The 13,209-nt window shown below is 38.8% G+C and overlaps 1 protein-coding gene across 2 annotated transcripts; it reads left to right on the forward strand.

The window, feature by feature from the left end:
* Positions 1 to 41: 41 nt before the first annotated feature.
* On the forward strand, positions 42 to 12,790 carry ints15 (integrator complex subunit 15). 2 transcript variants are annotated; one of them, XM_069905445.1, is made up of 7 exons: positions 42 to 251; positions 5,583 to 5,780; positions 6,503 to 6,721; positions 7,091 to 7,256; positions 7,609 to 8,139; positions 10,647 to 10,686; positions 12,249 to 12,790. In XM_069905445.1, the coding sequence occupies exons 2-7, from the start codon at positions 5,589 to 5,591 to the stop codon at positions 12,418 to 12,420; spliced, it is 1,320 nt and encodes a 439-aa protein (XP_069761546.1). In that variant the 5' UTR covers positions 42 to 251; positions 5,583 to 5,588; the 3' UTR covers positions 12,421 to 12,790. The 2 variants fall into 2 exon arrangements, with proteins under 2 accessions (XP_069761546.1, XP_069761545.1); XM_069905444.1 differs by having other exon boundaries at positions 43 to 251; positions 6,500 to 6,721; positions 12,249 to 12,789.
* The last annotated feature ends 419 nt before the right edge of the window (positions 12,791 to 13,209 follow it).

Raw genomic sequence — 13,209 nt, forward strand, 5'->3', positions numbered from 1 at the left:
CCCCCCAACCCCCCCTTCAATCGCGGGGAGCGACGCGCGATTTGACTCCGAGCAGCCACCGTCCGCCCGTCCCGTCGGCCCCTGCTGCCTCCGCCGCTGTCGTGCGGGGCCGCGCTCGAGTTCGCCGCGGTGGCCGAGATGCGGGGGTGAGGCCCGCCCTTCCCGCCCCGCGAGGTGAACGTCGTGTCCCCGCCGCTCTCTCTCGCGCGCCACACAAAGCGTTGGTGGAGTGGCTCTGTCGCCTCCGGCAGGTGAGTGGACCGGACCGGGCCGGGACGTGGTGGCTCCTCCGACGGGCCGGGAGGTGGAGCGCGGCCAAGGTTGCCCCAGGTCGGCCTCTCTCTCCGGGGGCGGGGGCGGGGTGGGGGGGAGAGACTAGAACGGGCTGTGTGTACCTTTGTGAGGAGGGTGGGCGCACCAGGCGCCCGTCACCTGAAGGACCATGATGCCCAAAAAGGGTTCTGGACACCAGACACCTAAAGCTTCCCCTCTCCCTACAGTTGCATGGCATTCTTTCTTCTTCTTTGGCTTGGCTTCGCGGACGAAGATTTATGGAGGGGGTAAATGTCCACGTCAGCTGCAGGCTCATTTGTGGCTGACAAGTCCGATGCGGGACAGGCAGACACGGTTGCAGCGGTTGCACGGGAAAATTGGTGGGTTGGGGTTGGGTGTTGGGTTTTTCCTCCTTTGCCTTTTGTCAGTGAGGTGGGCTCTGCGGTCTTCTTCAAAGGAGGTTGCTGCCCGCCGAACTGTGAGGCGCCAAGATGCACGGTTGGAGCCGAGATCAGCCCACTGGCGGTGGTCAATGTGGCAGGCACCAAGAGATTTCTTTAGGCCGTCCTTGTACCTCTTCTTTGGTGCACCTCTGTCTCGGTGGCCAGTGGAGAGCTCGCCATAGAACACGATGTATGGAAGGCGATGGTCCTCCATTCTGGAGACCCAGCGCAGTTGGATCTTCAGCACCGTGGACTCGATGCTGTCGACCTCTGCCATCTCGAGTACTTCGACGTTAGGGATGAAAGCGCTCCAATGGATGTTGAGGACGGAGCGGAGACAACGCTGGTGGAAGCGTTCTAGGAGCCGTAGGTGATGCCGGTAGAGGACCGGCATATATTTTTATTAAATCACCTCCGAGAGGAAATGAGCCCTCGATTTAACACTATTTTTCTCCTGGTGGGGTTTGAATGTCTCCTCCAGCCTATCCAATCCCTTTCCCGTAATTAGTCTTCCAATCAGGCCACCATCCTGGTGAATCTTCCCTGCCCTCTGACAACCAAGCTGTACACATTTCACAACCTCCAATCTAACCAGTCTTTTATGAAGTTGCAACATGACATCACTTCTAGTGTATACCCCAATCCATTGAAGATAAACATACCATGTGTCTCCTTCATGACATGATCTACCTGTCCTGTCACTTTCATTGAACCCCAAGGTCATCCACATTCATTAGAGAGTCCTACCAGTTTCTGTACATCTCCTACCTGGATTTGACTTCCAAAAATGCATCACCTCGCTTATCAGCGTTAAATTCCATTGATCCACACTCCACTCTACTTTCCATTTGATCTGTGTCCTGCTGTGCCTTTGCTTTTGGTAACATCAACACTCATGTGATTTGCAAACTTACTAATCCTACCTCTTGCATTCCGATCCAAAGTAATAGATAAAGCATAAACAGCAAGTGATTTTGCACTGATCTCTGTTGGATAGGGAGTTCTGGAACTTGATGAAGAAATGGAATACACTGGCAAAAGGAAACACGCTGCTGTGCTGTTGCCCCATGCCTATTATTGCCTGTCCCTCAGCGGTAGAGATTGTGAGTTTGGGACTTGCTGTCAGAATAGCCCTGGTAACTACAGGGCATTTTCGTGATGGCACCTACTCCAGTCACATGATACAGCTAGTGCAGGGTTTGAATGCTTTTGGTGAAGGTTGGATAACAGTCATGCAGGTTACTTTGTTCCCGATGATGTCAAGTTTTGAATAGTGTTAGAAGTGAACTCATCTCGGCAATTGAAAAGTGTTTCCACGCTGATAACCTTTGGCGTGATCAATAAATATTGAAGAATTGTGATAAGAACAGATTCCATGCTGATGAAAAGTGATATGGCTTATTACCTTGTATATAGAATGTATTCATAAAACATTGCAAAAGCATTCAAAGGATTACTTTGGATACCTGAGCTGTCACCCTCCCCACCCCAACCCCCACAACCTATTCTTTCCATACTGCAATAACAGCACTTTGAATCCTACTTCTGCTGTTTCAATTTGTTGAGAAACACCATTTCAGCTTAACAATTTTAATAAACAAAAACTAGCCTAGAATTTCCTATACTAAAAACTATTAGTACTCACTTTTCTGATATTATTAATCATGCAGGAATGTGGACATTGCTGTCAGTAATGGCCTGCACTTCTTTTCAAGTTTATTATCATCTGACTGTACACCAGACAAAACAGTTTCTCTGGGTTATGGTGCACACACAATACACAGCACATGTGATCGTGTGTGTGTGTGTATGTATCTATCTATTTAAAGGTTTAATATAAATTAAATATGCAGTAAAATTTCTGGTATCTGGAAGTCAAGCAACCGGCAGCCTCATCCAATTGGCAAAAACAAATTGTGGGAAATAAATAGGTAAAAAATATGAAAGTTTAAAATGGATGCCCGCTAGCAGTTAGTTCGCCAATCGTGCCACATGCAATATCAAGCAACTGGAAAATTCAATTATCTGGCATCTACAAATCCCCATAGGTGCCAGATAGTGGGAATTTTACTGTGCATAAATATTTTGGAACAATTATTCTGTTACGGAATACCATTCAACAATCACCAAGCTATTTCCCATTTGATGAAGCTGTACCTCCTTGCTGATGGTAGTAAATTGAAGATAATGTGTGATGGATGGAAAGGGACTTTTTGAGCCCTATTTAAGCAATGCTTCAGGTGAATGTCAACAGAGGAAAGGAGACACCAGTGATATTCTCAGCCATTTTGATGATCCTCTGTATTGACATATAGTTCGATGCTTTACATCTACCAGACCACGAAATGATGCAGCCAAATAAGACGCTTTCAATTGTTCTCCTGTAAAACGTTGTGAATATGGGGGCTGGTAGCCTTGCTCTCCTCAATGTTCTTAGGATATGTAGGTGTTGCTGTGCCTTCCTGACTAATGTGGAGGTGCTGTGGGTCTGGGATAGGTCATCCATTTTGTACACCAAGGAAATTTGTGCTCTTCCATTCTCAATGGAACCATTGATATGTAGTGGAAAGTAGAGCGCTTTCATCCTTCTGAAGTCTGCAATGATCTCCTTTGTCTTGTCCATGTTGAGATTCGGGCTGTTCTCGCACCATTTTGACAAGTTTTCCAACCACCTCTCTGTCAGTCGACCTATGGTTGTTGCCAATGAGGCCAATGACTGTTGTATCATCAGCACATGTCCACTTACAGCACAGAACAGGCCAGTTTGGCCCTACTAGTCCATGCCGGAACAAATCCCCACCCTCCTCGTCCCATTGACAGCACCTGGTCCATACCCCTCCAATCCTCTCCCCGCCATGTAATTATCCAGTCTTTCCTTCAATGTAAATAACGTCCTTGCTTCAACCACCTCTGCTGGAAGCTTATTCCACATCCCAACCACCCTTTGCGTGAAGAAATTTCCCCTCATAATTTTCCCCCTGCAATCTCAAACCATGGCCTCTGGTTTGAATATCCCCCACTCTTAATTAACAAAGCTTATCCACGTTGACTCTCTCTGTCCCTTTTAAAATCATGAACACCTCCATCAAATCCCCCCCTCAATCTTCTATGCTCCAGAGAAAAAAGCCCCAGGCTGCTCAACCTTTCTCTGTCACTCAAACCCTGACATCCTGTCAACATTCTCGTGAAGCTTCTCTGCACTCTCTCGATTTTGTTTATCACCTTCCTCTAATTTGGTGACCCAAACTGCACATGTAATGATTCTATTTGAATTGAATCTGGCAGTACAGTCATAAGTTAGCATTGTGAACAGTAGAGAAAGCTCAGACAGTCTTCGTTCATGAAAATGAACTTGACTGATTATGTGATTTTCTGACTATAAAAGCCCATCAAATATTGAATGATGTAACTTTTAATGGTCTATAAAGGGGGGAAAAATGCTGCTGATCAATCTCTGCACTGCCAAATATCTGATTTTGCATTTTGGTGTATCATTCACTCCATACTCTGTTAATATACTCCTTATAATTTCAAATCTTATTTTCAGCAAAGTTTAATATTTCTACTTCTCCCTTAATCTTATGTGCCTGTCCAAATGTTTACTTTCTGTGATATGATTTATAAAAAGAATTACGATTAGTGTTTATTACTTTTTAAAATGCTGCTCGCCTGCTTGATGACTTCACTATTCTTGGATTGTTGGAAGTTCCAGATAGTTACTGATTCCACCTGCATTGAATTCGTCCATCGTTATTGAATGAAGATCTACCGGGACCAATGCCTGAAGAGGGCGCACAAAATCAGTGAACCGGTGCGGACTCGAAAGGCCAACATGGCCTGTTTCTGCTCCGTAAATGGTTATATGGTTATAGTTGGCTGCAGCTTGAAAATCCTCTTGGAATGGAAAAAAATAATATTAAACATTTGAGGCCAATGAATATGATGTATCTTTCTCACTGGCCACAAAACATGGGGTAGCAAATGATAGTTTTAAAAATTAATTATGTTTTTATGGAATATGAGTTGATAATGATAATGTTTATTGTTATATACATTGCACAATATACATATACACTGAAATTCGTGCTGCAGCTGAATAGATGCTTTGTGGGGGAGGGGAACTGCAAAAACAACTGCAATAATATACTTAATTGAATGAAGACAATTAAAAAGATAGGTAATATTCACAGTTACCTGAGTGCAAAGAAAATCATCAGGCTTTTGTACCTTCTGCCAAAGTGGTTGTAACCAGGGTGATGAGGATCTTTTATGATAATGGCTGTCTTCTTGGAGGCATTGACTTACATGGATGGAACTCTGCAGGAATCTCAAACTAATGCCATTTAGTTACTCATCTAGTAAATTGCAAATCCAATAAAAAGAAAAATAATGGGGAAGTAGATTTTAAAACATTTGCTGTTTAGGCCAATAATTTTTGTTTTGTGCTTAATTGTTAAAATATTGGACTTCTGGATATTGAATTTAAAATCTGCATAGGATATCAATATAACGTGTGTGACAGAACACCAGCTGCGGTTTTCTTAAGGAAAGTTTAATGTAATAATGTGTTTTCTGCGAAGTGATTCTGAATATCTATCTTTACAGGTCTGCCTTTGTATCAATTTTATGAAATTGTTCGCAATGTTAAATCAGAAATAGCAAATTCGATTGAGACTAAACTTATTTAAAATTTTGTGGACCAAGTTAAATTCTAGTTTTACTGAGGCAAAACATCAAAAAAAATGTTAATCTTTTTGTGAAGTGAAATGCTTACTACAGAAGCAGATGAAAAGAAAGTATGCCATATTCTGATGTTCTATTGCCAGAAGTTTTGAAGTTGTACTGATAATTTTTGTGTATCTGCAGGACAAGATGACTGATATTCGCCACTCCCTTTTAAGGCGAGATGCTTTAAGTGCGGCTAAAGAACTTCTGTACCATTTGGACATTTTCTTCAACAGCCAGTTACAGAATGTACCTGGTCCACTGGTTGACAAATCCACTATTGAGCTAGTGGAGGAATTTGTATTTCAACTTCCAAAAGAACGTAATACTCAACCAAAAGTAAGTTAAATGAGTAGATTACAAGATTATTTAAGAAGATGTAGTTTAGGCAGACATTAACAAAAAATAATCTATCTACAATATTTTGGAAATAGTGCAGAAGAACATCCATGATATGCTGGGAGAGAAAGGAACTGTTAAATGTTTCAGGAAATGCCCTTTATGAGAATTGGGCATAGGCCTGATACATATATCTAACAGTGCTTTTCATATGTAAAGACAGGCCTTCAGAAAATTTCTCATACATGATGGACAGGAAGTTTGGGTCACACGCATATCAGTATATGAATGAGGAGGTCCCTATTTTTTTTAATCTTGCGAAGTATGACTGGTTTGTGGCGACACGGTGAGGAAGTTTTCGGTAATTTTATCAAGTTCTGCAAATTCTCTTTTTAAGTGCATTTTATACAGTCATTTTATTGAATGTTTGTGAATATCAGAGACATTCCCAAATGTTCAAGATGTTTGCCTGTCTGTTCAGCCTCAGGGTGAATTTCATTTGGCTCCCAAAAGCATTTGTGTTAGCTCTGCAGGGACTAAATGGGGTTAGCATCTTAGCAGGACTTGTTTAAAGGGCAGATGAGTGGTGACTGTGTGCACCCAATAAGATCTGGGCCAGTGATGTACAACTTTAAATTTAAAAAAAAAATCTTTGTGCTATCTTCCAAGAGGCCTTATTTCTATTTTGCACTAATTGTTTTTTTTCCCTTTATTGCAAGAAGTTGAGTTCATTACAGGAGCTACAATTGCTGGAGATCATGTGTAGTTATTTCCAAGAACAGAGTAAAGATGCAGTTCGACAGATCATCTTCTCTGCACTGTTTAGTCCTCAGGGTAATAAAGCTGATGAAAATAGACTGGCTATGTTGGGAAAACTTGTATCCATGGCAATAGCAATCTGTCGTGTTCCCATTTTGGAATGTACTGCACTGTGGTTACAGGTATGTTTCACTTTATGTGGAAAAATAAATTTGAAAATCAAATCAAAGTAAATTGCCATTCTATAAGAAAGAATGGATGGATTAATTTTATTTGTTTGATACCACATTTCTTATTTTGTAGAACAAAAGAGATTATTCATTGAGCATAACCAATTTCTGCTTATTGTATTTATAAAAATAGTTTGCCAAATCAGTGGCTGACTTTCTTGCATCTATTCAAAGTTTTGTATAATTTTTAAATTGTAGTTAAATTAATCATTACATTTACTATTTATTAATATTTAACCTTAAAGGTGTTTTAAATTAAATCACAATGAATTGTTTTTTTTCCTAAAACTTCTGCAATGATTTGTCTGGCTGGTTTTGCAGCGAACGCATGCAGTATTTTGTGTGAAACTTGCAAAGGTACTCGTGGAGGATTACTGCATTTTGGTACCAGGATCTGTACAGACGTTAAAGCGAATAGTTCATGCCAGTCCACGATTTTGCTGTCAGCTGATCACTGCTGTCACTGCATTATATGACCTTTCATCGGGTATGATATTGCCAATATTTTAAAATTATTTTGTCTACTGATTCCATGTGAGTTGTTGTACTTTTCATTGTTTTTATAAGGTCAGGTTCTCCAGCTCCGAATGTATTCTTGCCTTTTCTGAGATTATGCCGATGTATTCAATTTGACGTCATATTTAGCAGTGTTTGAAGAGAATACTGAAACTTTCTTTTCTCTGTTTTGCTGCAATTACTGTGTATCTTATTTTCCATCTCCATAAACATTTATGCTTGCAGTATCTTTTAAGATGAAAAATGATGGTAAGTTTGAGGTGGGAATGGGTGGCATAAGACCTGTATTGTGCTGTTCTCACTCTGAGCACATTTTATTGCAGATGATCTTATTCCTCCTCAAGATTTACTGGAGATGGTTGTATCATGGGTATATGATGATCCACGGTTGACACTTATTACATTTTTGAACAGTGCAGCCAACCTTCCCCGTGGCTTTTTAGAGCTCACGCCACTTCCAGGCCTAATTCGGTGGTGTGCACTTGCACCTTTGGCTTACAAAAGAAACTGTAAAGCTTCTTCAGCACAATCCTTAGTGAATGGACACAGCAATAAAATGTCCAAGGAGGTTGAAATTGATGGAAGCAAGGACCTCCAGATCCTTTATTCAAAGTTGCATTTAAGTGTTCTTCAAGTCCTTATGATACTTCAGGGTCATTTAACAGAAAAAAACTTGTATGGACGACTAGAGCTCATCGTATTTGATCATGTAGATCGACTTGTTGGAGACATTAACAAATTAATCAAAGAACTTAATCTTTCAAATCCTGTGAAGGAGGTTGAACTCACGCTGGATAGATTGGCTCAAGCTCTGCAAGTCGGTATTGCATCAGGAGCACTTTTGTGTGCTAGAGGTAAGTTTTTTTTTTAAACTTTATTTAAGATTTTATAACATGAATAAAATAGATTACATTTAAAAAGAATAAAAGTAAGAGAATAAAATTACAGTACCACATCGGTAAACTAAATAAACTAACCCCCCCCCAATAATTATTACACAACATTAATAACCTAACTTATGCTAGAGGTAAGTTGAGCACATTGTTGAAACTAGTTAATCGGATCATTCTGTAGTAAAACTATTGAATATAATTTGTGTGCACTCATAAACCAGAGTTTGAAATGTGAAAAAAAAATTGCGCTCTTGTTTCTTTTTCTTCTATTGTTTTGATATTAGGCCCAGAGATTATATCAAAACAATGTTATAACACTGACTTGTGGCCATTATTCCCCATTTTGTAAGTTTCATTAAGTGGCATAGGGTGGATCTTTTACTGATGAATTTTTGGTGACCCACTTCAAATGACTATCTCAAGCATTGCCTTAGCAGAATGACATTGTTTTGTCTCCAAAAGGAGATGATGGAAAAACACATAAACTTCAACAATTTTTTTTTACTCTTTGCTGTATTGTATTTAATTTATTAATGTTTTGTGTTTAAACAATTTATTAACCAGGTCTTAATCCTTTGAAAAATTGCCATACCCATAGGTTTCACTAATTATTGTAATTTATCTTTTCTAATTTAAATTCACTGGTTCTTGGTTGGTTTGCATATTGACATGTTATTACATTGTAATTCAGTATAAGGATTTGTTGTTTATTAAAATTGCTTAATGTTGGAAAGGAAGAATTTAAGTTTGACAGTAAACAATGTTGTTTAGTGAAGTCATTTTCAATTTTATTTCAAGCCAAATCATCATCTCGGAATTTTGAATGGAATTGAAAAACATTGCATTCTTAGTATATTTCATGAAAATTATGTAAAATTTAGCTGAGCAACTTGATTTGAACAACACACGGATTTTGTTTTGATAAAGTCAGTGCCAAATTCTGTGGTGTATAATCTTAGTTTTGCTTATTTATTACATTATACCCTATGCACGGAGAAAGATTCTTTTGTGAGGAGTCTAATAGGTCAATTCTGCATAAAGTGGAAGGGCAAGAGCCAATCACAGAATATTGAGTTTGAAATGGTGGTGGTTGGGGAAGGGGGAAGATCAATTGGTACACAGTAAGGGCAGAATGAGAGCACTGCTACTTTATTTTTTCTAACAGTAACTGCCTTTCTGTCCCAATAGCCCGTGAAGCCCAAATACTCCAATTAACCTACAACCCCTGTACATTATGAGGTATATTCAATAGCCTGATGACTTTGCCTTTAAACCCGGGTATAACATTTCACACTTTTGAGCCTTCTCACTGATGAGAGGAGGGAGAATAGAGTGTATTTTGTGTGCGATGGGTCTTTCAGTATATTGGTTCCTTTCCCAGGCAGCAGATGTAAATGAAGGGGAAAGAAGTGTATGTGATGTTCTGAGCTATATTCACCATCTTCTGTCACTTTTTCCAGTCTTTAGCAGAGCAAATCCCATACCATATAGTGATGCATCCAGCAAGTATGTTTCTGATGGTACACCTGTAAAAGATGCTAAGGAACAAGGGGAACATGCCGAACTTACTTAGTTATCCAAGAAAGTAGAGGCATTAGTATGTTTTCTTCATCGTTGCATCAATGTGATTAGTCCAGGTTAGGTAAATGGAAATTGTTACTCCCAAGAATTTGAAGCTGATTACTGTCCCCACTTCAGTGGCATTGATGTGAACAGAGTGTGGTCTCTATTCTCTGAATTCAGTGATCATCTCCTTCGTCTTAACGTTGAGTCAGTCATTTATCTTTTCACCATGCTGCTAGACTTTCAGTCTCCTTTCCGTATTTTGTCTCATCGTTATTTGATGCTCAGTCTATGATTGTGGTGTCATCAGAGAAGTTGGAGATGGAATGATATTTAGCTGTATAAATGTGAGAATATGGGACAGACCACTGCAGGACAATCCCGTGTCACTCTGGCTGTCGTGCCTCGCACTCTGCCAGGCCTAGTGGTGTGGGACCCAGAGGGAGGCGATTCTCCTGGGCAAGCATTCGCCTCAAAGTCCTTGCCCTGGCACATGGTGCCTAAAGCTCCAAGGAAAACAGAACAAACAGAAGAGGTACAAGGTACCGTGTTCATCTTCGCTTGTGAAGGGTTGGGCCATGAGAGAGAGAGAAGAGAGAGAGTATGGGACTGAGTACATATCCTTGAGGAGAGAGGAGATGTTGTTACCTAGCTTTAGTGATGCAGTGTGTTGGACAGGAATATAATTCAGGCTTTCTCTAATATGGCATTTTAATATATATTTTTAATGTAAGTGCCAGAAATTAATTGCTAGCTTACTTATGAAATTGTCTAGCTTATTTACTTAGTTTATTTTTGAAATATAATTTAATAAAATACAAAACTAATTTAAATTATTGTGTGTAAATATTTTGATATTGTCAACCTAATTTTAAAAAAATTCATTGATACCATTAATTTTCTAGAGAATTTGCGTTCCATCTGCTCTGCACTTCCACGTAACACGTAAGTATATTTTGTCCATACAGCATTAGCTAATTTCTTGGAAAAATACCCATCTAAGATGGTTGGGGTTGAAAAAAAATTGAAGTGAGTTTTCTGCAGCACAGAAGTGAAAATGAAAAATTGCTCACACTTTTCTAATTTGTCATTGACTCTCTTAAAATACATTTTTATGAATATACTAGACAGTCCATACACAGTGTACAACCAGAACAAGTTTATCCCCTTTGCTCATCTCACATTTTAAAAATATTTTCCTTGTCTTGTCATTGAAATTCTGCATCCAATGAATTCTTATCTAGGTCATCTGATCTTTCAATAACTCCTAGTTACTTTTGGTCCGAATTAATGGGGACCTTAAAAATTCTTGCCTTTTGGGTCCCTCACCAAGCTACTCAGAACTTAATCTCCAGGTCTAGGTGTCAATAGGCAACCTTCCTTTTCACCAAAACAGGGTCCATTGAGAGTTTTCAGCCTCTAGATTGCTGAATAAGTGAGATCCTGGATGGGAACTTGGTTCAGCCTGGGATTCTGGATTCTGTTGGGTGGAGGGTCCAGATCCATAGGGGTGGGAGTTCTGTCTCAGGAGGGATCAAGAATGGTGTTATTTATTTAGAGTGTGTAAAACTAACTGCATGATTGTTTTAACATTTCTCAAACAAAGCCTTGTCTATTAGGTGTCTGATGGGTGTGAGGCCACTCCCTACTCCTAAACTTTGGTGAAAAATGTATCCATAGATTTCCTTTCAGTCATGTATAAGGACCAAGTATCACATATGCAATGCTTGGTCATGTGCTCAGCTTGGGTTTACCAGAAGCCTTCCCTGCCAAACTCTAGGTAGTTTGCTTAGCTGGTTATACAAAGCACGCTGAAACTTTTGAGTCATGAGAGGACATTCAAAAGATGATCGATCTTAGAATTTTTATGTTTGTACCTTGGAGTATTGGATTATTTTCCCATTTAATAGGATGGCTGTGACTGTTGTTACAAGCTTGATCACAAAGCTTTATCTTGTATATTTTTTAGTCCAGACCAAGATTTTAGTTCAACCATTATTTTGAATTTAAAAAATAATGTTAACAAAAAAACTTTCTCTCTCATTTGTACTTGTTTGTCTTATAAATGCCAGTATTAATATTTAAATATTTTTAATGCATAACAGTTGAGAAATGTTTTTCATTGGGCCCCAAGGCTCATATGATGAGCATGTGACATCATATTACCATAGCATGTCTTTGTGCTCTATAATTTTGAAAAGACAATGAAACTGGAGATTGTATTTCATAATTGTTATTTCAGAATAGGAATGAATTTTATTTTAAATACATTTTTTGGTGCAAACATCTTGCAGAAAAACAATAGTGAATAAATAGAAACCACAGGAAATTACTTTAATTAATCTTGTTTGCTCATTGTATCGTCAATAACCATGTTAAGAGGAGGATCCCTTTCTATGAGATTTTAAAAAAAATAACACGACTGTCTAGAAAGATCATTTTAAAAATAAATTAAATAAAGGAAACTTCAAGTATAATAGTTTTAACATTTGCTCTTTTCTTCACAGCTTGCTTCAGTTGGTTTTGACTGGACCAGTTCAACAGTCTTCACACACTGCATTGCCACCAGGATTCTATCCACATATTCATGCATCACCCGCTCGATATCCCATGTATTCAACTCACCCAGTGCAGACGTACATGCCAAGTATGGCTTTTTCATATAGACCAATCCGATAAGTGATTGACCATAACAAAAGTTTGATGGGATACCTCTTGAATATGTATAATTTTGCAGTGAAACTGATTGTGAAAAATTGTTTCAATACCTTTTTTAAACTGAAAATTTGTACTATCAGTGAAGAGAAAATGAATTGGTTGAAACCTGCTGCACAATCTATATTTTCTTAATGAAGTTCACCAAACTTTTACAAACAGCAGTAACATGGTTCAGGTTTTCTCACATCCGGGAGACTACCACAATTGGAAAAACAAATTTAGACTTGTTGCATTGATTTGTTAATTATCTGTAACTTAATGTTGTTTATTAGTATATTGTCAAATTGCCTTGTCTACATAACCTTTTTGATAAAGGATGTTTTTAAAAAAAAAAAAAAAAAATTGTTGTATTTCCTTATCTCCCTTTGGAAGCTATTCCTGGACAAAACTTGGTTAATTTTGCATGTTGTATCATAAGAGCTAGCCTTTTTAAATTACAAGTCTTTCCAAAAGTTCCTTCAATTTGTGAAGCCTCTGCATTTTAAGAGCAACTTTCATGTGAATTGTTTGGAGCAATGTAGAAGAAACTGCATTTTGAGAACTTGTCCATATAATTCAAGAATGAGCAAAGGAAGAATTGTCACACAAAAGAAACAGTTGTAATGGAAAATGGACCAATGCACAGATCACAAAAACAAAATCACTTCTTATACTCAGGGATTACTATTCTTCTGGCTGAAATGCTAAGAGTTTTCCTTATGACCAATTAGTTTGCATGATATTCACACAAGCATCGAGAAAAAAATAATA

Source organism: Narcine bancroftii, chromosome 12, assembly GCF_036971445.1.
Source record: "Narcine bancroftii isolate sNarBan1 chromosome 12, sNarBan1.hap1, whole genome shotgun sequence".
In the NCBI taxonomy this organism is placed as follows: Eukaryota; Metazoa; Chordata; class Chondrichthyes; order Torpediniformes; family Narcinidae; genus Narcine; species Narcine bancroftii.